The sequence below is a fragment of the Lepidochelys kempii genome, chromosome 7 (assembly GCF_965140285.1).
Source record: "Lepidochelys kempii isolate rLepKem1 chromosome 7, rLepKem1.hap1, whole genome shotgun sequence".
Lineage (NCBI taxonomy): Eukaryota > Metazoa > Chordata > Testudines > Cheloniidae > Lepidochelys > Lepidochelys kempii.
The window spans coordinates 68,712,639-68,740,016 of NC_136386.1; the positions used below are offsets into that span (position 1 = coordinate 68,712,639).

The 27,378-nt window shown below is 41.0% G+C and overlaps 2 protein-coding genes across 2 annotated transcripts in view; both read right to left on the minus strand.

Annotated features, from left to right (window-relative positions):
* Positions 1-4,483: 4,483 nt before the first annotated feature.
* On the minus strand, positions 4,484-15,903 carry LOC140914725 (uncharacterized). The gene is made up of 6 exons (XM_073353267.2): positions 15,630-15,903; positions 13,415-13,482; positions 11,569-11,683; positions 8,713-8,825; positions 7,768-7,882; positions 4,484-6,807 (listed from the first exon to the last, which is right to left on the minus strand). Exons 1-6 carry the CDS (start codon positions 15,706-15,708, stop codon positions 6,617-6,619), a joined length of 681 nt encoding a protein of 226 aa, XP_073209368.1. The 5' UTR covers positions 15,709-15,903; the 3' UTR covers positions 4,484-6,616.
* Positions 15,904-18,967: 3,064 nt separating this feature from the next.
* The window catches only part of MAT1A (methionine adenosyltransferase 1A), a 28,507-nt gene continuing 20,096 nt past the window's right edge, over positions 18,968-27,378 (minus strand). Inside the window, exons 7-9 of the mRNA XM_073353268.2 lie at positions 25,862-26,044; positions 25,187-25,320; positions 18,968-24,489 (exon numbers count right to left, since the gene is read on the minus strand). Of these exons, the coding sequence (XP_073209369.1) occupies positions 24,384-24,489; positions 25,187-25,320; positions 25,862-26,044 (423 nt within the window). The 3' untranslated portion in view covers positions 18,968-24,383. The remainder of the gene's footprint in view (positions 24,490-25,186; positions 25,321-25,861; positions 26,045-27,378) is intronic.

The window sequence follows — 27,378 nt, forward strand, 5'->3', positions numbered from 1 at the left end:
TACTGATTCGGCTCCACTAGGGTTAGTGACATTGGGCACCATAGTGTAGACAGGCCGCTGACATCCATGTCAGGTAATGCTGTTCAGCGCAGGTCTAACTATGCAGTACTTAACACCAATGGAAGCTGGCTGCTCCTTAGGATCAATTAAGCTGAACTGGTGCTGGCCCCATGGGAAATGCTTGCATATTTTCCCCTGTGTAAACAAGACTCTTGTTTCCTGGAGACTGAAATCCGGGATTTCTGTATTGTACATCTAGATCTGATTTACTGTGTGGGCTTGAATAATACTTGTCTACCTCAAAGTGCTGTTGTAATTATTTATTGTCCTGTATTTGATTGTTTGCAGAACAATAAACATTGTTAATCTTAAATAAACTCCAGAAGATTATAAAGATGTGATCTAGTGCAGCATGTGCTAGGCTGGCAGTCAAGCGTTCCGAATTGCAGTCTCAGATGGGCCGTTTGCTGTGGTAGTTAACCCAATCTGTAAAGCAGGGATGCTAAATGCACTTTACAAAAATGGGCAACATCTCTGAATAAAAAGTACTAGCTTTATTAATAAGCTGTTACAGACAACAATTATTCTTGATATTCAAACTAAACTGTTCTTTCTCCATGTCATATCCTTACTCTAAGTAAAGTGAGTGCAAAGTAATCTTCAAGCAGACTTTTTAGAAAAAGACTTACGTGTGTTTTCTCTTCACAGATTCAGGTCTTAAAAGTGAGGAAATCATGGTGGACACTGTCTTGGCACCATGGACAATAATCTTGGTGATCTTTGCTTCAGTGCTGATAATGAGCTTTCTGATGTTTCTCCCCCCTGTTGCCATGGTGATCTGGAAAATGAAGCATGTGCCCCAGATCTCTTTGCATGGAACTGTGTAACCAGGCCTAATGGACAGTGCAATGCCCTGGAAACCCACAAAGAATCCTGCAACTAAACAAGCTACAAACTTACTCACAAATAGCAACTATTTAACAGAATCCATCACAAAACCTGAGCTTTTCCCAGGCCTATTGCTGCTGAAGTCCTGCAGGACTCTGTATATAACTTTATATTAACTTGCTAAAATTCCTACCACTCTTCCTACATCTAATTGGCTGCACTGTACTTCATATCACTTGTTTCTTGGATTGTGCTTCTCTCTATGACCATAACTGACCAACCTATGACAAAAAGAAAAACAAGTAGCACATGCCTTTGTAGTTATGACCACTTGTAAATAGCACCAAAAAGACACAAGGTAACTATATTAGTCTGAAAAGCATGGTAAGCCCTGGAGCTATATATATATATCTATATATAGTTTGATAGAAGCTGAATATATTTTCCCTCAAAGGGAACAGTGCAATGAATGGCATAGTCATTGCTATTAATTAACCACAGTCTTGTGTCTGTTTGGTTTGAAAACTCATTCTTCTGTTTTGACCATTTCTTGTTGTTGTTGGCTTTTTGGTTAGGTGGGTTTTTATTTTATTTTTTTCCCCAAATTCTAAGTGTCCCAACACAAAGCTATCCCTATCCCTTGGCTAAAATTCTTGTGTGCTTTATAACCTGGTGCTCAAAGCTCAACTGTGCAAACACAAACTGTGGCAGGTTAAAGCACACATGCTGCAGGAATTTCCCCTGAATTGTAGTGACCGAATTTACTATGGAAAACGGAATGTGATTATTTAGGTTTAAATATGTCCTGTTGTTCGTGTTCCTTGGTGTGCCTTAGCACTTCTCAAACTGAATATTTTGGAAAGGCGGGACTAGAACAATTAAAAGCTTATTAGCACTCCTATCAGTATAGTAACCTCCAGCATTTTATTTCGAACATAACCAACGTCATTTAAGATTGTGGGCCTGATTCTGCCCTTCTCATGCTGGGTTTAATAAGATGATTTGCACTATATGTGGTTAATGCTTTCCCCTCCCATGTAGGTTTGCTCTGAGCCACATTCTGATCTGTGTAAATCTGGCATAAACACGCGCCACTGATCAGACTCTGAAGTTTGTCCGTTTATTGATAATTATTATGTCAACTTTAAAAAATAATATAATAATAATAATCAAGAGGCTAAGTCGTATTGTTCTTATTCAGGCAAAAGTCTATAGGAGTTTTGTCTAAACAAGGCTCAAAGACTAGATTTCTTTATTTTGGTGAAAAAAAGAGAAAGAAGTCTGCTTCTTTTGAAAGGAGATAGCAATAGTTTTTATCTCACATGTAGGGAATTAAGCTACTGCCTGCACTGTAACTGACTGAACCAGAAGACTTTTTTTCTCTTTCCCTTGGCATCCTTTTCCACTTCCATCTAATAAATAAAGGAGGACTGTCCTGTTCAGTTATAGGTCTGAAACCAAATATTCTGGATAATTTTACAGTCTGTTTTTTTTTTTACTTACTAGCTTTTTAAAGCTGTAACTTCACTTCTCAGCTATACAAAGTACAGTTACCCTAAAATGATCTTCAGTGTCCTTGACGACAATGGCTACGGAGAGGGAAGGCTACTGAGGGTCAAGTGCAGCATAACAACTCCCTTTCTTTGAAATTACTGCTAATAGTCATGAGGATTGGGAAAAGAAACTTATATGAGAAAGAACACAAACAGTGGGGGTGTCTGTTATTAGAGCTGTGGACATGGTGTACAGTCAACAAAAAAGTAGAACAAAAAATCTTCCAGACTCAGATTGCCTAGAAAACTAAGTAGCCAACCCTCTGTTTATGTTTCATAATTGTTTGTTTTCATGTTCTGTTACTATGTCACCCAACACAGATTAGTCCCATCTTTGAAAAGGACCTGGGATTTTCTTCTCACCTTCTGCTCCAGGTGACCAACAGCTAAGTGTTCTTTTCCTCTTCATGTTTCTCATTTAACTTGCTAAATAGTGATTAGATTTTTAGCAAAATGGTCTTAACCTCAATCCTCCTCCAAAATTAAATGAAAGACCAAATCATTGTGTATCTCTTCTACCAAACCTGCCTCAGTATTGGATTGGAATCAGACAAGGAAGTATAGAAGGAATGTGGCTGGAAGCTTTTGAAATCTCCTTTCATGCAGCTAAGGGAGCTGTACACTCTTTGAAAGTGATGCATGAGGATGGGCTACTGCAAGCTCAAGGCCAAGTGTCTCAAAACTCTTACAAGTGACATCATCAAAGGTGCCTAGAAAAGTTCCATGCTAGAAGCCACCTGTGGTTAAATCCTCTGAAGAAGAATTTAGTGCTTCATTGAAGGGTCAAGGTAAAATAACCAGAGACACTCATGATCCTAGTAGGGCATGTAAAAGTAGAGCATGTTCTCCCAACTGTCTAGCCTTTGCGGGCAACAAAAGTGACTTATGCTGCTTGCTTATAACAATCAATTGAGTTCATTACACAGTTCATTGCTAAGGCCAGCTAAATAATGGGGGAGGGGAAATAATGACACTTTTTTCCAAGCGAAACTCAGAGCTTACAGACATTTTCAGACAGGCATATCCATGGGCATTTAAAGTGTGTAAATTCTCCAATATTCTTGGCTATTGAGTATCATTAACTTCGCTCCTGCTCTGTTAAAAAATGTAGGCGGGAGTTGGAGGTTTGTGTGACATTAGGTATAGACTAGAAGTTAGTGCAAGATGTCCATTTGTATCTAATCTGTTTAAAGGAATAATTGCACGTGAGTCTTCACTGAAAACAGATATACTTGCATAGGTTTTTTAAATAGTTTTTCATTAGCTCATGTGAGCTACTATTTGCTCTGCTGTGTTGCAATACATCTTCATTGGCAATGAACTTGAAAACCCAGCTAATCTCATTTTATCTATTTATCAAAAAGTCTGCTAGGCTTGACCAAACTGAGTAAATAGCTTTTACCACAGCAGTATGTGACTGTCAAGGTTCCTCCCCCACTCTGAACGCTAGGGTACAGATGTGGGGACCTGCATGAAAACCTCCTAAGCTTATCTTTACCAGCTTAGGTCAAAAAGTTCCCCAAGGTACAAAATATTCCACCCTTTGTCCTTGGATTGGCCGCTACCACCACCAAACAAATACTGGTTTCTGGGGAAGAGCTGTTTGGAAACGTCTTTCCCCCCAGATACTTCCCAAAACCTTGCACCCCACTTCCTGGACAAGGTTTGGTAAAAAGCCTCACCAATTTGCCTAGGTGACTACAGACCCAGACCCTTGGATCTTAAGAACAATGAACAATCCTCCCAACACTTGCACCCCCCCCCTTTCCTCGGAAATGTTGGATAAAAAGCCTCACCAATTTGTATAGGTGACCACAGACCCAAACCCTTGGATCTGAGAACAATGAAAAAGCATTCAGTTTTCTTACAAGAAGACTTTTAATAGAAATAGGAGTAAATAGAAGTAAAGAAATCCCCTCTGTAAAATCAGGATAGTAGATACCTTACAGGGTAATTAGATTCAAAACATAGAGAATCCCTCTAGGCAAAACCTTAAGTTACAAAAAAGATACACAGACAGAAATAGTTATTCTATTCAGCACAATTCTTTTCTCAGCCATTTAAAGAAATCATAATCTAACACGTACCTAGCTAGATTACTTACTAAAAGTTCTAAGACTCCATTCCTAGTCTATCCCCGGCAAAGGCAGCATAAAGACAGACCCACAGACCCTTTGTTTCTCTCCCTCCTCCCAGCTTTTGAAAGTATCTTGTCTCCTCATTGGTCATTTTGGTCAGGTGCCAGCGAGGTTACCTTTAGCTTCTTAACCCTTTACAGGTGAGAGGAGTTTTCCTCTGGCCAGGAGGGATTTTAAAGGGGTTTACCCTTCCCTTTATATTTATGACATGAGTAAATAGCTTTTACCACAACAGTACGTGACACATATCTAAACAGTTAATGCAAAATTTCCAAGCTTTCATTTAATCAGACTTGCTGTCTGTTTATACCATTGATGGGACTCTAGGTACTGTTATACCATCACCTTTCTATGGCATACAGTCCATTTTGAAACACTTCAGGATTTTTTGCACTCTATTTGTAGACCAGGCTATTAAAAAAGACAAGCTTGTTTTACACACAGAGAGGGGATAGCTTCCTGAAGGGAAAGTTAATATCTTATAAATAAAATATAGAATTTTAAACAAAATGACCTTTTTAAAAATGTGTCTACTTTAAAAACGTAATTAATATCTCATTGCTATCATCCTGTATTCACTAAGTGGTCTTAGATTTGACACATAAGTGATCTCAGAATCTTCACGTAGATGGCCTTTGTTTTGTCATTTGGTTGCGGTGAGTTTTGCTCTTTAAGAGGGCTCAGGAGTGATTTAAGTGGTCTCAGTTTTGCTTTAGTAGGGTGATTTTGGTATTTAAGTGGTTGCAGGGGTAACTTTTCCCAAGGAAGTTATCCCAGTTTTGCCACTTAAACGCCAAAATCACCCCACTAAGTGGCAAAATTGAGACCACTTAAGTGACAAAAGTAACCAAACTGAGATACTTAAGTGAGCTCTTTAATGGGATGGTTTATGTGGCAAGTCCGTCCCCCCCCCCCGACTTCTTAAGTGGCAAAAGTCTCCTAATGTGGCAAAACTGAGACTATTCAAGAACTAAAACTGGATATCTTAAGTAGGAGAAGTCACCTCAGAAGATAGCACTATTATGGTACTAGTAAGCACTAGATAGCACTAGTGAGACAACTAAAGTGGCAAAACCACCTCTCAGGTCCAATTAAATGGCAATCACATCCAAGACCACTAATGTGGAAAAAATGGGACTCCCTGAGTGGCAAAAAACACCTCTTAGACCACTAAAGGGGTAGAACTGGGAACATCTAAGTGGGAAAAGTCACCCCAAAGGGCACTAAAATGGCAGAAGCCACCACACTAAAATGGCAAAACAGGGGCCATTTAAGTGGCTAAAGTCAACCAACAGACCACTAAAGGGAACACTAGTGGTAAAGACTACTTAAACAACAAAATCAGGGTCACTTAAGTGGCAAAAATAACTCATGAGACCACTAAAGTGGATGACACCAAGCTGGGAGGGGTTGCAAGCACTTTGGAGGACAGGATTTAATTTCAAAATGACCTTATAAAATTAGAGAATTGATCTGAAATCAACAAGATGAAATTCAATATAGATAAGTGCAAAGTACTACACTTAGGAAGAAAAAAGCAAATGCACAACTACAAAATGGGGAATAACTGGCAAGGCAGTAGTACTGCTGAATAAGATCAGTCCAGGATTGTTAAACTGACATGAAGAAAGTTTGCGCTATCACTACTCATGCACTACCTGTTCCCTAGATAAAGAGAAGATTTCAGTCTCCAAGGCTGTCAATTAAGCATCTTTCATCAGCACTGAACAAATTTAATCTACATAACTGAACACTTTCTTTATTACACGATACACATGTTGGGATATAGACCATATTGCCTTAGCTTCAGCTCTGAATTCTATGCAAACTCCATATTTGTGCGCATCTAAGGGCTGAAGTTAGTTCAAAAAATGGATGTGCTCTTCAACCCTTCCTAAAAATGCCACACGTTCATTGATCTGAGAACTATCCCATTAGATTGATATGAATTAACCTGCCTTTAGCTTTTAAAATATCCTATGGCAATTACAAATATAGTAACCCGCCTGCCTGCGCTATGTTTGTTGAACCATATACCTAGTTACCACACAATATACAATTAATTGCCATTTCACGTTTCTGAGAGATGTCCTTCTCAGCCTCAGCAAGTTCTCTGAAGAAGATTTCTATCTGCTCGCTTTCAGCAGTGGCATTGGCTATTGTTTGTTGACAGCACATGTGAGTGGGGAAGTATGCAGAATCGACTCCACTAACGGCCACTGGTGAGGCTGTAAATACAAAAGGAGATTAATTACTAATCTGAAACCAGTGGACTAGGCATGGGAAGGGAGTTTGGGTAGTGGCCCCAGAGAAACTATGTCCACCCCTACTAAGTGAAGCTCAGGAATAGCATTTGCTGTCTGAAATAAAGCTGCTCCTCTTTTTGACCCTCGTAATCAGCTCAAGTAAAAGGAAATGAGTCTCCATATTTAAGAGTGGAACGCTTTCACCAAACACAAGAAGGATGGCCTTGTGGGCAAGGCACTGAAGTAAGACTTAATAAGTCTGTGTTCCATTCCTGGCTCTTCTCCAGACTTCGTCTGTGACACATAATCTCTCTAGTCTTCATCTGTAAATGGAAGATGATAATGCTTTCTGTGTGCTCCCCTTTGTCCATCTTATTTATTTAGACTCTCTGGGGAAGGAATTGCCTTTCATAGTGACTTGCACAACAGGTCCCCAGTTGGGTTCTTTGAGCACTACTGTAATATAAATGTCAATCCCTCCTCCTAATATTATTCCATGCATTGATATGGATACACTATCTACAGAAGATGTTAGAATCCACACATTCGTCATCAAGCACACAAGAACAAAGTAGAATATATGTTCAGGTATAATGTCATAAAAGGTACCGCACGCGCCAGGATGATTATTGGCTAATAAATGTGAAAAATGATCAAAACTGAAACATAAAAACTCTCACATGACCTTTCCTTTACTGTGGGTTTAAAACTAACAGTATTTCTAAACCAGCAGTAAATAAAACAGTACTATTACCCATATTGGAATAATTGCTTATTAGAATTTTAAGGAGTTTTCTTAAATCAGTGGTTTTCAACCTGTGGTTGAAATCTAAGATTTCCAAAGGGGTCTGCACCTCCATTTGAAATTTTTAGGGGTCCAAAAATGAAAAAAAATGTTGCAAACAACTGTCTTAAATAATAACAGGTTTCAGAAATACTCACAGATACACTCAGCCAGCCTGTTTCCACCAACTAGTTCTGGTGTCCAGGAATAACCAGTAGATGCTCCACATTTCTCATATACCCTGCTTCGTCTCAGAAATCCAAAGTCATAACCCTTGTGTAACACACATGAAAGAAATTCTATGAATTAGATGACATCACTGAATCATGTTTACTACAATAAACTGTAATGTTAGTCCACTGGATTTCAGTGAGAGTACTTGTGTTAATAAATGTATACATGTTTGCAAAATCAAGGCCTTTGTTTGTATATATGTGCAGTGACATATCAGTAGTTACAATATTAATTGGCAAATTGGAGGGAGTCAGAAGAAAGTAAAAAAAAAGGAATTTAAAAGGATCTGAAACTATGATGAAGAGAAAGGTAAATATAAACAGACAATAGTTATGGGATAACAAACTTTGGGAGGAAATAACATTAAGGAGGCATGATTTAAGGTGTAAAATTAAGGAGTATTGACTTAGAACTAAAACAGGGGGAACAACAAGTTAAGTATCAGGACTCCATGAGACACAAAGGAGGTGACTGAGGTGTTTAGAGTCCCACAAATCCAATAAAACCAAGCATAATGTGAAGTCATAATGCAATCTTCCTTCAGACAGGTCTAAAAATAAATACATCACGATTCTGTTCTGCAAAATCCTTCCTATTCCAAGCATCATTCTCCCCAATACAGACAATAAATGCACAGCAATATATGGACATATGTTCATACAAACATTAGGCTAAGGGTAGCCTTCAAACTTAACACTGTGATCTAAGCATTCAAAGATGTCTGTGATGGGTGCAGGAAAGCGTTAGAAAAGAAGAGGAGAGATGAGACCAGAGGAGGGGAGGTTTCCACACTTACCTTTCTGGGTAGAAGGGCTACTGTATTAAAGCACTGAATTACAATAGTACTAACTGTAAAATGTGTACAATACCTGGTTACACATTGGCTTGCAGTAGTGGTCGCTGTCAATGCTGACACACACAAGACCTCCATTTTTGGGAGCCTCTGGGACAGAGCAATTTTTTGACGTAAAGGCATGGCAAGCTTTAGAAAGAGAAAATAATTCAGAGAATTGGAAATTTGGCAACCTTACAAAATTATGCTATGTGTGACAGGGTCAGGCCAGATGGCTACAGGAGAGTGCAGGGAAGGAAGGTATTAGCCTCAGGATAAGCAGGTCCCTCTTCCCCAGTAACTGAGCAGGGGTTACTCAAAGTTAATTAGGACACCTGGAGTCATTTAAGAACCTGCCAGAATGGGTTAAAAGCCTTCCCTGCAGCCAGTCAGTGTGGGTGATAGGTGTTGTGAGAGGGAAGGTGAGCTGAGTGGTATGAAAGTTGACAAAGACCAGGGGAGAACCCCACAGGTGTAGAGATTGGGGAAAAACCCTACCCTAAATAGGAGCTAAGGACTCTTCCAGGTCCAAAGACCTGAAGAAAAGGACCCTATCAGAGGGGAGAGACTGAGCCATGCATTTGGTGTGATGCTGCCATGCCTGGAAGGGCTGCCAGAGACCAGGGGCTCTCCCTCCCCCAGCAGGAGGGTCAGGAGGAACTCTGCCCAAGCAAAGTGGGAACAATAAGCCAAGGGGCATGGGGAAGTAACCCAGGGAAGCTAACGGCTTTCCTGGAAACTGGCAGCGTGAGGCTGCTACTTGTAGGGTCCCTGGGTTGGGGCCTGGAGTAGAGTGTGCTACTACCCTCCACCCCTTTTCCTCTCACTGGATGTCCACCGCGGAGGCCAGAAGCCCCAGTGAAGCAGTGAGGCCCAGAAATGGGAAGGCCACTTGGAGACAGAATTTATCCACCCACTATATGGGGGGGGGTGTGGAATTCTGAGAGACAAGATGCTAACCCGACCCACGGCTGGAAGGAAGTGTGGGACCCACCGAGGCAGAGAAGAAGCCCTGCTACATATGATTGAAACAAGTCATAATTGCACTCAATGCAATTATCAACATCAAATCTAGGGGCCATATTCTCTTCCATGCTTCCGTCTCTATGTCTTGTTCAGGAGGCTCAGAGCACACACTTTCTACAAAAATATTAGTTTTGTCAAAAACACAATTTTCCATCGAAGACTGTTTTGATAGAATACTCTCGACCAGCCCTAGCTGTTATGTTGTAAAAGTTCATTATGTTGTGCATGACTCAGGTTTGCATTTACAATCAGTGCAGAGAAAATTGAAAATATCACATTTAAAATAATTCAGATGTTACACAGTTTTATGGAAAATATGATAAACTGCCCATTCCTCAGTGCTACAGATTCAATAAACCTACTTACTGCAGCTACTTACATTTCTTATAACATGAAAGGCTAGAAACATTTTGTTTTTACTGACATCTCAGGGTTTATCTACACTGGTGCTGAAAAGTTAGTAATGTCCAGTTCAAGGAGACATAGTCATACTAGCTGTGATCAAGCTAGTGTGCTAACTAGTATGGCTAGTGTAGACACAGCAACACAAGGACTGGAACTGGCAAGCTGCCCAAGTATTTACTTAAGGTTTCAGACAGGATCATACTCATGGTAGCTAGTCCCTCCCATCATTTGCACCACCATGGGTATATTTATATTTTTAGCATGCTAGGCTGATCAGAGCTAGTGTGGGTATATCTACCTGAGCAGGAAATTACACCTTCCAGCTCCAGTGTAGACATTGTCTTAGATTCTGTAGAAAATGTGATCCCCAGAATAATACTCTTCACTGCTTATTCAGGGGCATAACCCCAAGTTTGAAAACCTCTGATCTAAAGCCAAGTTGTAAACACTAATATCCTCCTATTTTATATAGATTGTGAAGAAAGGACTTGATGGGAGAAATGGACAGTACTGCTTCCAAAATCTCAGTAAACATCATTGCATCCTCTTGTGTGTTTGGACATGGTGAAGGAGGAGAACTGGACCCAAAGAATATATGTATCTGGAAGGAATCCATGTCCCCAACCAGGCCCATAGCGATCTAGACAAGGATGTATGTACACACATGTGTGCAGTATGTGGAGCTGCATAGGAGAACATCTCTTGCCTCTCAGATGCCCTTTGCATCTCAGCCTACTGCGGCGTGTCTAGAGGGCAGACGGAACTAATGAGGCCCTTTTACCCTTGATGGGGTTAGGGATACTGGTGGCAGGATCTGCTTTTTCCCCTCTGTCCCCATGAAGGGGAGGGAGACCAGCAAGGGGACAGATCTACCCCTAGAAAAAAGGAGGCTGTTAAAGGACTCATAGCTTGGACAATTCTTCTCCAAATCCAGTTCAATATCTCTTCCTTCCTGCGTAGAAATTGAGGCAAGGCCTCTCTGAGGTTGCTGGCTCTACACATCTGGCTTTCTGGTCTGATTTCAAGGGTTAGGCGTTTGTGATGTCATTGACTAACCACATCGAAGCTTGCTTGTCTGAGGTCAAGGGACAAGCTGTTGTGAGATCACCGGTTCAGCATCTATAGCTTGCCAGGCTGTTGATAGCACAGGCCCCTGTGAAGTTTCTTAGGCCCAGATCTTAAAAGGTATTTAGGTTTAGGCTTAAGTACCTTTGAGGAGCTGGGACTTAATCATGATTTTTTCCTGCTGCTTCCACTTCGGACCTGGTAAGTTCTCATTTTGTCAGCCAGCAAAGAGCAGGAGAGCGGGTTTTGGAAGAGCTGAAGAGGGTTGGATCTGACATTCTGGTTCAAACCCATCATTAATGATGCCCAAAGAATTCCTCTGGCTAATACACTACAAACATAGATTCCCCTTCAGGTAAAAATGAAGAGTTTTTCCAATAAAAGGTAAAATCCTCACCTTTCCCTTGAACCTTTCTTAGGCGATCAAGTACCTGTTGCAATAACCATGCAAGGGAATTAATTTCAGTTCTCTGATCATCGGGAAGCATTTCAAGGAAGCACTGAGAAAACCTCTGTGGAGGAAGGAAAGAATGGATTGTTAGTGTGGGAAAGGCTTATGAAATTCAGAGAAAAGAGAAATCTCATAGTGTTTTTCATTATCTTAACAAAGATATTTTTTCCTAAAAATAATTAACCTAAACCTGAAATTTGTGTGCTTATAAACAAATCTGCATAAATAAATGCAGACACTATTGCTAGAGAGCACTGGGATATTGACCTTGGTTGTTTTATTTATACTATATATGTATAAGGAGCAGTGTAAAAGTGATTTTAAACACAATTATCCCCACATCTGCCACCACACAACCTCTAATGCCCTCAAAATTATACAGAATTTGCAAAGAGAGGTGAGACAATAAATCAGTCCAAATCTGGGTTCCATCAGTTAGAACAACCATGCTTTGATTTCCTAATGGCCTAAGCACTAAGGGTATGTCTACATTGCAATGTAAGCCCAACAGCTGACTGGTATTGGGGAATCTGGGCTTACATATCTACATTGTATTTTAACCCTATGTTAAGACTTTTCTAACCTGTGCTCGAACCTAGGGCTCTGGCATCCACACTCCAATGAGCAGACCCCCACAGTCCCTAGCATCCACCTCAAAATGTGGCCGCTCTTGCCCTACGACCAAGGTGCACTGTGGGAAAGCTTTACTGCCTGCCCTACTCGTTATCAAGAAGCAGCTCGCTTTCCAAAAGACTTGATCGGTTCGCTCTCCATTACAAACTCAGGAGGCTCTCTGATACATGCTTGCAGATCAGTGATCAGAACAGAATGGGTTAATGCTGGCCTGAGCTACTCCTTCACAGGGGGGAGGGAGTGGCTTCCATTTTCAAAAGAATGGATTCCAGATTGTTGGAATAGAGAAGACTAAGAAAGTTGTCCCATGAAATTGTGGGATACTTCTGGAGATTCCCAGGACAAGCAGGGCTGCATCTACACTGCAAAGCAATAGGGCTCAGACCCTGAGTCCTGGTGTAATACAAGCTCTTACCTTCCAGCCCTACAGGGTCCCGGGACCCTGGGTCATCCCTCAGCTAGTACAATTGCGGTGTAGATGCAAGGGCGGTTAGGCTTGAGCCTGGGCTTAAGCACGGGCTTAAGTTGCAGTGTAGCCATACCCCAAGGCTACTGTGGTACCAAGGAGAACTGCAGGTGGCATGAGTGGAAGGAATAAAAAGCTGCAGTCCATGGATTGTCAGCAGAACCACTCCTCAGAACTGCAGCTGTCCCTGTGGTGGGTGTGCACCTTCTCTATGGTGAGAATGGAAAGACGAATAAATTTATTTGTTTATCTGACTGCCCCATCCCAGCTCCTCCATCTCCCTTCCTCTGTTCCACCCTTTCTCCACAGTGTGAAAGGAGTCTTCTGCACAGAGTCCTGACATCCTGCCACACCATTTCTTCACTGAGTGATTTGCTCCTAATAATGTTGTTAGTCCACATAAAGATGAGGCACAATTCCATGCAGAATACTCCAGCCCATGGCTGCATTTACTCTTGTCTTGTACAGTCTTACAGCTGAGATGCAAACTCCCATCTGTCTGATTAGTAGGGACTAGCTCTACCAGCTGAACTAAAAGGGACTCTCTTCATTCTGGTCTAGGCAAAAGGAACTGTTACAGACTAGTGTACAATGTAAATCCCTGTTTTTTTATACAGCTTAAACCTCATCAACTCCAGCCCCATACATGCATACAGCTAAGAGACCACAGAGTGTATAAAGCCAGTTCTTTACCTTCACCTGATGCGTCAAATCACTTAAATCAGCATTTTTACAATTGGCAGTTCCAGCTTCAATAATATCTACAAACAAACAGCATATTTATCTGTTGATGCTTCTGAAAATCAAAAAAGTACATTTTTCTCTGCCTGTTGAAATATCATAGTGGAGCACTAAAAAAGGTGAAGGGTGGAAGTTATGCTTATTATATTTATTATTACGCACACATTTTTCCTCCGTAGAGACTCATATCACAGGTACTAGCATCTGTTCTCAATATTATCACAACTAAAGAGACACTCAAACAGCGTAGGCCACATAATGCACTATTCTAAAAGGAAGTTAAATCCAAAGCAATGCCTTTAGTAGAGGATGACATCAGATGCAATTGTTAATATTTTGCTCACCCCATTCAGGAATACTTTGTGACATTTCTGGGAGGTAGATTTGAGACCTAAACAGGTAAACTGTGTCCTTTTACCACATGGGACCAAATTCTGCTCTCAGTGACATGGATATAAATCTAGAGACAGACTATTAATTTCAAAGGCGTTATTGTAGAATTATTCAAATGTAATTCAGATCATAATCTGGCCTATAAAGTGCATTGGGGAGAGAGGATTATTACTGCAGTGGCTACTAGACTTTTGTCTTTGGAGACCTGGGTTTAAATCCTGGTTTAAGTCATGAGCAAAACTGAGCTTTGTTGATTTTACCCAAATGTCTCCTCTGAGGGGACTTTCTAGCCCTCCAAGCCTGCGTATGCCAATATATTTGTTGGCCTAATGAAAAGTATCACAATACCTACCTTTAGGGTTGCCAACCCTCCAGGATTGTCCTGGAGTCTCCAGGAATTAAAGATTAACTTTTAATTAAAGATGATGTCATGTGATGAAACCTCTAGGAATTCAGCCAACCAAAGTCGGCAGCCCTACCTACCTTATCCATAGTTTTAATAGCACAATACTGTCTTTAGCCACAGGGTGAGATCTGGCCTAGTGCTGAAGGCGGCACAAGGCCCTCTGCACCACCTAGTTCAGAATTCTAATGGTGCTCACAGCTTTGTGTGCGGCCTTCAGCATTGGGGTGAACTTCATCCTGAGTGGTTAAGTATGTGTAGTCCCTTTGAGGGGGGGCAGAAAGAGCTTAAAGGGGAGCCTGATGTCTCCCCCTTGCTCTGTGTAAAGTAAATCCCATAGAGTCACCACAGCAGCCTCTACCTCACTCCCAGATCCCAGTCCCTATGTCAGAGAGCATGTTTGAGAGAAAAGTGGTCAAGCCAGGGAATTCCTACCCCCCCGCAACCTCTGGCTGCTTGATCCAGCCTTCATCAGCCAGGTGTAGGTTAGACTGAAGGTGCTTTAACTTACGCTGACGACTGCTTTTGTCCCCGGCCATCCTAGGTTTAGATGGGGAGGTGTACATGTTGCTTAAAGCCACCCTTGTCCCACCTCCCTCGCTTAGCTGCACAGAAGGCAGCTCAGACAGCCCCACAGCACAGCCTTCTTGATAACTCTTCTCCTTATGCATGACTAGTAATCTCCCTTTAAAATTACTGCTAGGTCCCTCTGGCTCACCCACTGTGGTGTTTAGATGTTGCTTGTAATTATTAGAATTGGGAGCACTGGCTGTTGGGAGTCTGAAAGGACAGGGAACAGGAAGGAGGGGGAGGAGTTGAAGAGGCTGAGGGAGAGCTACTGAGGGTGCAGCAGCAGCTTGGAAAAGAGGTTTCCACTTTAAAAAATAAAGTCCTGTTGAAGTTTGTTAGTACCTTGCCTGGCTAATACAACAACCACTCCCTCCCCTGAAAAGAAATGACAAACTTTATGATCACATTTGTCAGGGATAAATCTACCTTCAAGTTTCACTGTGAAGAGGTGACAAATGTAAAATATGTAAATAGGAGATTTAAAACAAACAAACCTTGCCTGTCAGACAGACAAAGGGTATCAAATAAATAATCTCTAGCAGCACAGTAAGAATAAGCAAAGCAAAAAGAGCAGGGATCACTTTGTGTGTATTTTTGCAAGATCAGATGGTTATGGTTCAGATTCTAGCTTGGATAGCTGAGGATATCAATTTTCAAATTCAAACCAACTGCAGGAGGTGCTCAAATACCCATTTTAGACACTGCCTTGTCTATTTGGGTGCCTGAAGGTAGAAGTAACTGCCTATCTTAGGTTGAAAATTGTTTTCTGTAAGGTATTATTAAAGAATGGTCACAACTTACCTGTAACAAGCCATACTGCGCTGATGAAAAACAGCATTCTCCAGAGCAGGTGGGAGTTGTACTTCATCTCTGCTACCATGGAGCAGGTAGTAGTTACTCTTTCCTTTCAAAGTCTAAAACAAAGGTGCAGGAAGCACAGACAAGGCTCTATTTGCACTGGGTCACTGGTTATTTAGCTTGTGCTTTATCCAAAGTTAACAGGCTCCCGTCATGGAGTATGCACATTACCCAAGCTGCTGGGAACCCACTGGAGACCTTGCCAGGAATGCACCTAGGAAAGATGTTTATTTACATAGTATTGGATAGGGGTGCCCACAGTCCCTGCCACTGCTGCCATAACTGAGAAGTCCTCTGACTAATTCACTGGTTTGCTGTAAACGTTTTGATCACTTATTATTATTATTTTCTAATCTTCAAATGCCTATGTCACCTTTAAAAAGAAAAATCTCAAAAAAATGGCTCTCACTACTAGTTTTCACCCACTTCAGCGAAAATGGGCCAGACTCTCAGCTGGTTTTAGGATACTGCAGTTAGTTAAGGGGTAAGGGCAAGAGGTAGTTGAATCATTCATGGAGTTAACCCTTTTGGGCCTGATTTTCCACTGCTTTCTGCCTTTAGTAGCAAGTTACAACAGTGCAAAGTGAGTGGAGAACTGCCCTAAATGCTACCACTGTGTAAGCAAGTGGAAAATTCTGATTTGTTAGCATTTTGCACCTGTTTTGTATCTTTGTAAATGGCTACACAAGTTAAAATACGGTGGAGAATCAGACCCATTCTCTGGGAATCATTCACATATTAATCCTGATTTCTGCTATTTACTGGTAAGTTTTTGCCAAGTTCAGACAGTTTACAGACTAAAGTTTGTTAACAGATTGCTTGCTTTGACTATTTGTTATTCATTATTCATGTTGTCTGATTGGTCAGCTAAAGTCACATAAGATTGATTCTGCTCCCTCATTGGAGGACTTTATAAAAAGGTGAATAATTGATGGTGAATAGCATGTAATAAATTGCAAACAGCAAATACCCCTTCTTTCCCTGTGAAAAGAGCTATCCATGCCAAAAAAACAAAAACACACACACACTCCAACTACAACCATTCCCAAAACTTCCATGCAAAGAAAAACCTGTTCACATTAATGAATGTGAGTAGCAAATTAAAGGGAACATCAGCATGGACCCAGAGAGCTGCTAGGAATTTGAAGGGCTGTTGGAGAATACTGTTTTTGCAGGACTCCACCTGCTCTATTTGAATTACTCTGGTAATATGCAAAAAGCCCTCACTACCACCACACATGAGGTTGTCCCTTCTGTAGATAAAGATAGGATGGCTTCAGCCTCCTGGGTTGCCAAACCAGCCCCTTTCACTTGTGCTAAATTCACTCTGATAAATCTTCTAGCATAGCTTTATCTAGATGTCTCTCATCAGTTGCTCACGTGACCTCCTGAGGCCCAGATCTTGATTTCAACGGGAGTTAAGCACCTAAATACCTTTAAGGAGCTGCGCCAACTTTCACATCTCATGGGGAAACAAATACAGAAGCAATCTGTGAAAATGCTGATCGTGGTTTTGATATATTACATGACTTCTGCATATGGGTTTCCAGATCGACATAACAAACAAATGAGCTATTGTTTGCACTTTTATGGGAGCTTTGCAATTGACTTCAGTGTTCTCAGGACTGGTTGTTTAGCGTGGAAGACTCTGAATGCGAGTAGGCCCCCAGCCAAGAGGAAGGGTAAGTATTTTAGCAAGGCCTCGGGCCAGATATTTTCAGGAATTAGGCACTGACAGACAAGGCGCCAGATCCTTCATCTCGCTTCAGCTGCTTTGTACTGGTCTGACAAAGCAAGCCAGCAACAATGCTAGTTGATCCAGTCAGCTGAGGCTTCCCCTAAAGTAAGGGGAATCTCTGGATTCTCCATGACAATACTTCCCCACAGCCATGCTGTAGGGGTCTTCTCTCCAGTGTGTTCTGTCTGTGGAGTGTCTATGTCTTGGCAATCTCTAGCTGCTGGGACTCTCCCTCGGGGCCATAGACAGCTGGTGTAAGCTAAAGGAGCCCTGAGGCTGCTCTGATTTAAGCTAGAGACTGGCCTGGAGATGGGAGGGTAAAGTTGGTGGATAATCACCTTTGTTCCTGTCCCTTCCCTGTGTTGTGCCAACTTGAAGCAAGCCAAGGACCAGGACCTACAGAGTGTGATTTTCATAAATGCCTAGGGGCCAGATTTTAAAAGGTATTGAGGTGCCTAAAGACGTAGGTAGGCATCAAGAGGGATTTTCCGAAGTTAGGCACCTCACCGGTTTAGGTTGTTAGGAAAAAATCCCATGAGTTGTCTGCCTGCACCTTTAGGTATTTAAATACCTTTGTAAATTTGACCCTGGGGTGAAATTTCGAAAGTGCTTAAGAAAATGAGAAGGCCAATTCTCACTGACTTTCAATAGAAGCTGGGTGCCTAATACTCTTAGGTGCTTTTGAAAATCCCACATTAACTGACTTAAGGCCACATTTTTAAAAGGCACTTTTGAAAATCCTAGTGAGTATCCATCTACATCTTAGGGCTGTCCATTAATTGACACATTAGGGTGGATAAGTGGGTCCTTAATTTTGCATGTTTGTTTCAGTGTTATAAGGGGAGGGGGATCTTGAAAAATCACCCACAAATGTGTTACGGAATTTATGGAAAGCCCTTTAAATGTCCAAATACCTTTACAATTCTGACCCTTAAGACCTATTTTCAAAAATGACTTATGCATTTAGAAGTAGAGCTAAGTGAATAACTGATTTTTCAATACACTAACATTTCTAAAACAGTAAAAATTTTGTTTTGGGTCAAACTGAAAATGAATTTTTTTGAAATTTTTGGTGAATCAAGAAGTACAACAAAAATTATTTTAGGGTCAAACAGAAACTTTTATTGTGACAAAATTGAAATGTTTTGATTCAATTTTGATCATTTAAAAATATTAGGGATTTTTTAAATAACATTAAAGAAAATGTTAAACCAAAAGGTCTTCTGAACCAAGAAACTGAAACATTTAATTCTGAAAATGTCAAAATGAAACATTTCACATTTTTCAGATTTTTTTTCACTGAAACACTTTGTCAAAATCAATATAAATTTGCAAAATAATTTTGGTGTCACCAGCTCTGCATTTTTCACTGAATTTTTTTTGGCAAAAAAAAAACAATGTGCCTGTTCTAATGAGAAGTCTAAGTTTCATTGAAAAATCAATGGGACTTGGGTGCCTAAGTCACAGGTTCTTTTGAAAATGTTACCCCATGTTTGTAGCAGTTGTTTTCCTACAATTAATATTAACAGGAAATAGGATCCAGTTTATGACATGGGTTTTATTGATTCAAAACTACTGTACATTGAAACATGATGAAATAGAAATTAAACTCAGAGGCCCTTTGTTGTCTATTTATTTTTCATACACAGAACTAATAGGAAATGGATAAGGAAAGATGTCGGCAGTACACAAAGATCTCAACAAATAAGACCGCTTGGAAGAGAAAGCAGAAAAATACTTTAATCACAAATATGCTTGGAGGTGGATTTTCACGTAAACATCATAGGTGTAAAAAATGTCACACAGACAGGCACCTCTCTGACCAGCTACCCAATGGGGCTTTGAAGCATTCCTACTACCCTCATTACCGCTCTGCAGTTGCCAATCACACAGGCTTTATCCCAAACTCATCATTACTGGTTTTGCAAGGTATATAGGCTCCACGGGCCAGATTCTCAGCTGGTGTAGATCAATGTACTTTCATATTAGACTGATCCAGAATCTTTCTGGACAACCAGGATGTAGGCAGTAAATAGCTAATTGAAATCAGTAGTGCTTTGGTGATTTACACAAACTGAGGATCTGACCCTACATATTTTTAAACTTTAAGAACTTCTCCTTCTATATTTAGAAATTAATCCCTTGGTAATGATGCTCTACCCAGAAACCAGAGGTGGTATTTTATGCCAACAAAGGATATGCATTTCTAGTCATGCGAAATTGGGGCTCTCGGATGAGAAGAACCTTAGCTGGTCTGTTTTATTCCATGATATAACGTTCATTAGTATATGCAGAGTTTTAATTCTTTCCAGCAAATGAAGCCAGGAGAACTACTGACAGCCACTTGGTCACTGCAAGTAGCGCTGTCAGACTTTGGAAAGGGTTGGGGGAGTTGGGTCAAAGTGCTTGTGGGAATTGTAGGCAGGCTTAGCAACTGGCAGTTAGGCATATGGAAGGGTATGGCAGCTGAGAAAGCCAGCTCGGGTTGGGACCTTGTGACAGGGATACATTATGGACAGTACTGCTTATCTGCAGTACCGGTTACAAGTAAACTCAACTGCAATGTTAATACTAGTATTTCTACAGCACCTTTTTACCCACAGATCTCAAACCTCTTCCCAGTCACAAATTCACACAGTCACCTTATAACATTCCTGTGAGGTATGAACATATTATTCCATTGCACAGACAGGGAAACTGACACAACTTTGACTTGTCAAGGATCACACAAGCAGGGCCAGGAATAGAACCCAGGATTCCTGATGCATACATTCCCCACTCTACCTACTAAACCAGTCGAGAGGAAAGTTTCCAAGATGGACAAAGGGAGGGCAGATGAAAGATTCACCCTTCTCATGGTTAGTTGTTATTCCCATTCCACATTTAAATAACAGTATAAAGAAGCATGGGCATACAAAGTAGCCACTATTATGAAGTTTAAGTTCCACATACAGACAGGAAACCCAAAACTCAATCACAGTCTCCAGTTGTGCTGGAAACAATTTTCTCCTGTCTGTACTAACAGTTTAAACTGGTTTTCTCACTATTTCTGGTGGGACGCCCTGCTGACAAGTGACCTTAGCAACAGGTCAGTTTCCCACAGACAGACTGGACTTCAGTGTGTTCTTGAATCACACATTTAAAAGCAGTAGTGATAGGATATGCAAAAGAACAAAAGCAAATTAGTAAATGCAATTTAAAATATAAAGACTCATTTGCTAACATGCTTATAAATTTTTTCATGCAAACCCTGCTAGGTAAAATATATAATTGGCTCAGTGTTTTTATGTACCCAACATAAAATCCTTAGCCATTTTTATTTCTTCATGTAATGGGCTTCCCTTGCCCAGAACTGTTGCTACCATTTCCTATGAAGCAGCTTGAGTTGATCCTGATGGGATCATGGCACTTTTATAAGAGTATCAGCAATTTTTTTATGTATATTGAGCTCTTTCTAGGATTGGGTTGGGTGTTCTTTGTTGATGGTGGCTTACTCCCTCTCCCAATAATGATATAAATCATTAAGGTCCTAAGCCAATGCTCAATGAAGGCAATGGAAAGATCACGACTGCAGGCGAGGCTGCCTGTGGACTCCTGGTGGAGTTCCTTGCTGAAGAACAGGTGTAGAACTGCAATTTATTTTTGCATACTAATCCTGAGGCAAATAGAACAGGTCACGTGCTTGTTATTAGTAACCTCTATCTATTAGTAACTGTCTATCCTTGGGTGCAATGTAGGCCAATAAAGGTTCATTAGGTAGTCTTTGAAAAACTATAGCACTTTTTTTTTGTAATGACTTAGCAGCAAAGCATGGCTTTTATTATCCAACTAAAGTTACTTTGCAACAATTGGCCAGTATGGAAATCAATGAGAGCAGGAACAGATCTGGTAATGCAGTGGATCGCCTTGTATTGCACTGCTAGGATAATCTGACCTTACAATGGAAAAATCACCCAGGGAAGATCAATCAGGGTAAAGATGATCCCCCTACAGCAGAACCTATGTAGGGGCTCTTATACCACTGACCCTCGGTGCTCCTAGCATAGCAGGGAAGAGAGGTAGTGGCTGGAGGAAAAGGGACATGGCCAGGGTGCTCCCGTGCTACTGTAACGCCAACAGACCCTGGTCGTCGGCAGGTGGGATCAAACCTTGGGCCTTTGGAGCTTAGTGCACGAGCCTCTACCGCATGAGCTAAAAGCCATATGGCTTTTAGCTAAGGCTGTAGAGTAGACTCATTAATCCCTCTCTCTCTAAGTGGTCCCAGTGCCACTAGATGGGACAGAACACCACACCCAGAAGGGGTGTGGGTTACACTATCACCAATCCATAGCCCATTTTTGGACCCTCAGGGCCAGTTGCAGATAGCATAAGTTAAAGCAGGCCTTCGGCTGTTCCAACACAGCACAGGGAGTGGACTTTACAGAGTTGCAACATACCTAGCCCTGACCCCTGACACTCAGTCTGAGTCCTTTTTATCCTGGGCATCATAACTAGCCATAGGGCAGCTGAAGCTCAAAAAATGCCATCAAATTCACCTGTGTGAGCTCATGGTCTTCAAATGATGCCTTCAGGTACACCTGCATAGCCCCATTAGTCCTGAAAGGGTTTTCACAGGTGGCAGTGAGAGTGTAATATGAAGGCAATGGAGTAGCATAGGTGTATTCCAAGGTGTCATGGCCTCTATTACTAGTAATGGGATGGAAAGAAACCAGCTCGCCTTTCTGAGCCTGGGCAGAATTTTTTGGGCTAGCAGTTACAAATAACAATTTAATTTACAAACTCTGCAAATCTGATCTGGAAATCAGTGAATCAGACCGACTACAGAACCCCACTGTGTCTTTTTTGGCCAAATGACTCTTTTACGTGCAGCTGCACTTTGATGTTTTCCTACCAAAGGGCAAGCATTTGTGTGGCTAGAGGACACGGATTAATGTTCTGATTTCTTTTTTCTGGAGACGTGGGTTCCAAGCCACACGCACAGAAACAAATAGTTTTGAGGTTGTTTTTTTCATTCTAGCTGGTACACATTGCACAGTCTAGCACAGATGCTGAAGAGGGGAGGCTTGTTCCTTGAATAGGAAGGAGGCATGTTGAATTTGAGATGCACTGAAAGGGGAGAAGTTTCCACAATACCTGGCTAAATCATGCCTACTGTTAGCCAGTGCTATTAGTTCTTTATTTTAATGATCACCAAACTTAAACACACAGCAATGAGTCAGGTATTAGATTATTCCAACTGCTTCCATTTTCAGAACAAGTCAGGAGACAGTGTGCAAAGAAACTGCATTCCCCTGAAGCAAAATTTCTCCAGTGCAGAAATCCCGTACAAGGGCCACCTAACCCCTTAACCCTTATGTGAATTTTGAGTGGCATTTTGGGTCAACCCCTGCAGCAGCATTAATTTCACTCTTGGTGCCTACTACATCAACATGAAATGTTGACAGTGGACCAGAGCCTGATTTCACTGAAGTCAGTGAGAAAACCCACCCATGACTCCAATATAACCAAGACTGGCCCAAGTCCTTTGCAGAAATGGACTAATCCCATTTCCTTTCACTCACGCTTTAAGACAACACAGTGTGTGCGTCCACAAATGACACACTCTCCCTCAACCAGCTATTGCCTGGATCACAGAGATCCCACGTCTACATTTTGTAAGCAGAGCTGCTAAAATAAAAAAGCAGTTGGTGACTTTTAACTTTGGCAGTAACATGTACACAACTCAAGCTATTCTGGAACATTGCCTAGAGCCAAGTGTTTTCTACAGATGTTAGACTTATAAACCTAGGGTGGGTAGTACTACCATCTAGAGGATGACTCAATCATAGTCTTTCAGTTAAAGATGCTGTCAAATTTGGTAGATCCAAATTTTAACATATAAGGACCTTTTATTTTTATTTCCAATGTGTTCTGGTTGTTTTATGTGCATATTTTGTCCCCATATAGCATTCAATGTCAAAAGTGAAAGCCTTGAGCCTACCACAAGTGAGCAATGCTCCAACAGCAAACCAGTGTATGCATAAAAGTAACGGACAGCACATTTCAATAAAGAAACAGATTTCAGTGTCATTCTCCCAAAGGGCTGTTGTTATAAATACCAGTGGGAGAAAAATAACTCCATAAATTGTGGGTGATACCTTGACACCATGCCTTTAAAAATCTATTAAAATAGGGTACTAACAGCATGCTCCTCTACAGTGTTTAAAAGCACTGTCGCTACTAGGCAGTGTTCATATTAGCACAATCCACGAGAAGTCAATGGAGCTCTAATGTGCCATACATTGGGATGAGCCACTGACTCCAAAATTTGATGTGCTAAGATGTAAACACATAGAAAAGAAGCCCCTATAAGTACATAGTAGCTAAAAGCTTTTTGCTGCAAGGTCAGTATAGAAGAAAAAGTTTGAGTCACCAATGAAGGAGGTCTAAGCACCAACAACATCCTTTAAAGGAGCAGCTATGTCGCAGTTACATGATAACGAATCCCTTCCAAGCAAAATGCCCCATAGTTGTATGCAATACCAGCTCCTATAAGAAAACTGTCCCCCCCTACCCCCCCCCCCCCCACCATATTTCCTAGTGTCCAGTCAGGGTGAGGAGACCTACTGCTCCTTAGCTAGACTCATGAGGAATACCTTTTCTTTTGAATGTAAAATCACACTGTAACAGAGTTGAGGCCCAAACGCTGGTTTGTATGTCCTAGTCAGATTTTGCCTTTGTCAGTGGAACCAACATAGCAGCAGTAAAATAAACTGTATTGTGTCTTCTTGTGACAATAAAAACAGACTCTGCCTTTGGTGTCTTTGACAATGAAATAGGATAAGGCATTGAGAGTAAGTATTAATTCCCATGAGAATATCCTGTCCATTTAAAATCTGAAATTCCTTGAGCTGATTTCTGCCAACATCTTATTGACTAGTAGAATCCTCTTCACTTCTGCTTTGGGGATGGACCCATTATTATTGAAACACAAGTTTCTTAGGCACCTCCCATGAAAATTCATTTCTTCCAAAGTGACCGTAACAGGCAGTCTTCTGATAAATTGGCTTCTTTAAATCCAAATCCCTTAGTGTTCAAGAAAAAGAAAAGAAAATAGTGTTACACTTTAGACTAAACTATAAATCATTGAAGTTCTGCTGATTGAGGCTAGTTCCTCCTTTCAGTCCAGCAAGTGGGCTGAATTTTGGAAGTGCAAATGTACCAATGAACTTGTTTTATGGAATAATGACCATGAACGTGGCTATAAGGGTTAGTCTGTAGCCTTTTTGGGCCAGACTCAAAACCCATTGAAGTTTATGGAAATTTTGACCCAATTTTCAATGACATATTTGTGAAAAATAGTCTCCATTTCTCAAACAGCTCTAGTAAAAATGAGATAACATTACTAGGAGCCAAAACTATTTCCATGACACATACTACAGAACACACACATGTAGCTGTAGTAACCCCTATGCATGGCCAAATTCTGAGAGGGGCTGAGTAGTTGCTGAGAACACAAAACTCCAGCTGAAACCACTGGGAGTTACATCTGGCTTCTTATAAGATCTGGAATATTGTTAGGTCCAGAAATAGTTACAGTTTGTGTACAGAGGTGAAACATCTTTTTTGTACTATAGGGACCAATACTATACTAGAACAAGAGGTTGGGCAGGCTGATTTAATAGCTCTTTTCCTTCTGTAACCTCAATATTTCTTTGAGATGAGTTCCAGGAGGTGTTCACTCTGATTGTTCCATATACGTGTGCTCCTGGAACATGCTTACTTGACAATGACTCCGGGTCGAAGGTCAAAGTTCTTGTGCACAATGTCTAGTAGCTCTTTCTCTGTTCTCTGAGAGGTTCCATAAGTGAACAGTGAAATAGAGAGGGGTTGAGCAACTCCAATGGCATAAGAAACCTTTGGCAGACAAAAGCAATAGTTAGAAAACAAGGATGGAGCCTCATATGGCCAGCAGGACATGTGACAGAACAATGTAGTATCAGAACACCCTCCTCCAGCACAGCAAGAAGAACCCCTAATGGGGATAGTCGATACAAGAAGACTGATGGACCCAGTAAATATCCAGAATAACCTCCTGTAAAATGTAAACTATCCAAAAAGTCCCAGGCCTGAGGAAGCTACTATGCTGAAAGCCCCAGTGACTATGATCTTGAACTAAGCAGAACAAGATCTTTCTCCTGATCTTCCTTTTAAACTCAGTCCAGCTCCAAGCTAAGCTTCCAGAATTCCATAAACTTCTGATTTCTCCCCACCTGCCCCATCGCAGACTAACCAAGGCCAGGATAGCTTGAGAAGTGCTGGCCACCTCATCAGCTCTGTCCCTCACAAACCCATATTTCTCAGGAGGATTTTTCAGGGAAAAGGTAAAAATGAAAAGTGTATTTTAAAAAAAAAAAATAAAAAGGCAAAAATCAACAAGATTCAAAATGGAACATACTTGAACCAGAACACGATGACACAGCCCAGCTTTCACCAAAGACTTGGCCACCCAGCGGGCTGCATATGCTGCCGACCGGTCCACCTTTGTATAATCTTTGCCTGAAAAGGCACCACCTCCATGGGCTCCCCATCCTCCATAAGTGTCCACAATGATCTTTCGACCAGTAACGCCAGCATCACCCTGTGATATTCAAACAAGCGTTACCTCTCATGCTTTTATTAGCTAATAGCTTTTTTGTGAAAAAATAATTCCACTATTTCACTATCATGTTATTATACTGGCTCCAAGGAATGAACGCTTAAAATGTCTGATGAATACAGTAATTTCCTCACAGACAAAGAGACTTCTAGAAAGCAAGATAGTGAGCTGTGCATTCTTGAGGTGCAACTGTAACAATGAATCTACCGGTATCACATTGAATTACCATGACAGTGGGTGGCTATGTATGTTCTTTTAGGGCCAGATTCCAAGCCCACTAGAATTAATGGAAAACTCCCACTGATTTCACTGAGCTTTGGATCAAGACATTAATGAGGAGCATTTAGCGGTCAGGCAAAGAGGTTGCAAGATGGCTATTTCTGCCAGCACTATTTCCTAATGCCTTTTTCAAAGGCAAATATTATAAGCTTTCTTAGCTGCCGCCAGATCCCAAATATCTGCTTAAAAAATGACTTTTATACTGGAATTATACTGAAAAAAAAATGCATCTACTTGCAAGATAAAAAGTTCCATTGACGTCAATAGGAGTTTTTCCATTGACTTAATGGAAGCAGGATCAGGCTCTGTTACTTTGGATAAGATCTAAAGCTGGGTGAATAATTCAATAAATACTGTATTTGATTTCCTCACACATGTTCACAATTTAAAATGAACCAACTCACTTTCAGGTGGTTTTATTTTTACTCTAGGGATATGTTGGTATTGTTATTAATAATGATTTGTATCATGGCTGCACCCACAGATCTTAGTCAGGACTGAGATCACATTATCCTGGGTGCTGTGCAGATATCCAGAAAACACAGTCCTTGCCCCAAGGAGTTCACAGTCTAATTTAAGACGAGATGCAACAAATGAGAGTAACAGAGATAACTGGTGAAGGAGGAAGAGGCTAACAGTGACAGGAATATGAGGTTATCTAAACTAGTTATACACATGACTTGAGGGTTCTTAGTCATTTTAAACGTATGATTATTATGTATATTAATGAGAAAATAAAACAGACATTAGTAATCCCCACTGGCCATCTACACAGCTACCTTGATCACCACTGCTAACAGTGAGCAGTTGATATTCCTATTCGAACTGTGTTGGTCATTTACAACTCATCAAGTCCCATGGTATTCTTACTGCTCCCAGATTTGCTGAGTGCTTAAGTATTTCCTGAGTGAGGAAATTTAAAATGTAGCATGGGCATATTTAAAGTGTAGTTTGTATTTTTGTGTGTGAACCTTGAAATTCTCTTTATAGAGAATTCAAGCCAGTAAAACTCAATCACTGGAATATTTGCAGATAGG

Bases quoted from the DNA above. Each gene is read 5' to 3' on its own strand.
- LOC140914725 (XM_073353267.2), bottom strand. From the start codon at position 15,708: ATGGTAGCAGAGATGAAGTACAACTCCCACCTGCTCTGGAGAATGCTG. The intron at 11,684-13,414 runs GTAAAGAACTGG...CTTCCTCCACAG, and splicing joins ATTTGACGCATCAGGTGAAG to AGGTTTTCTCAGTGCTTCCT. The intron at 6,808-7,767 runs GTGAGTATTTCT...TTGTATTTACAG, and splicing joins CAGGCTGGCTGAGTGTATCT to CCTCACCAGTGGCCGTTAGT.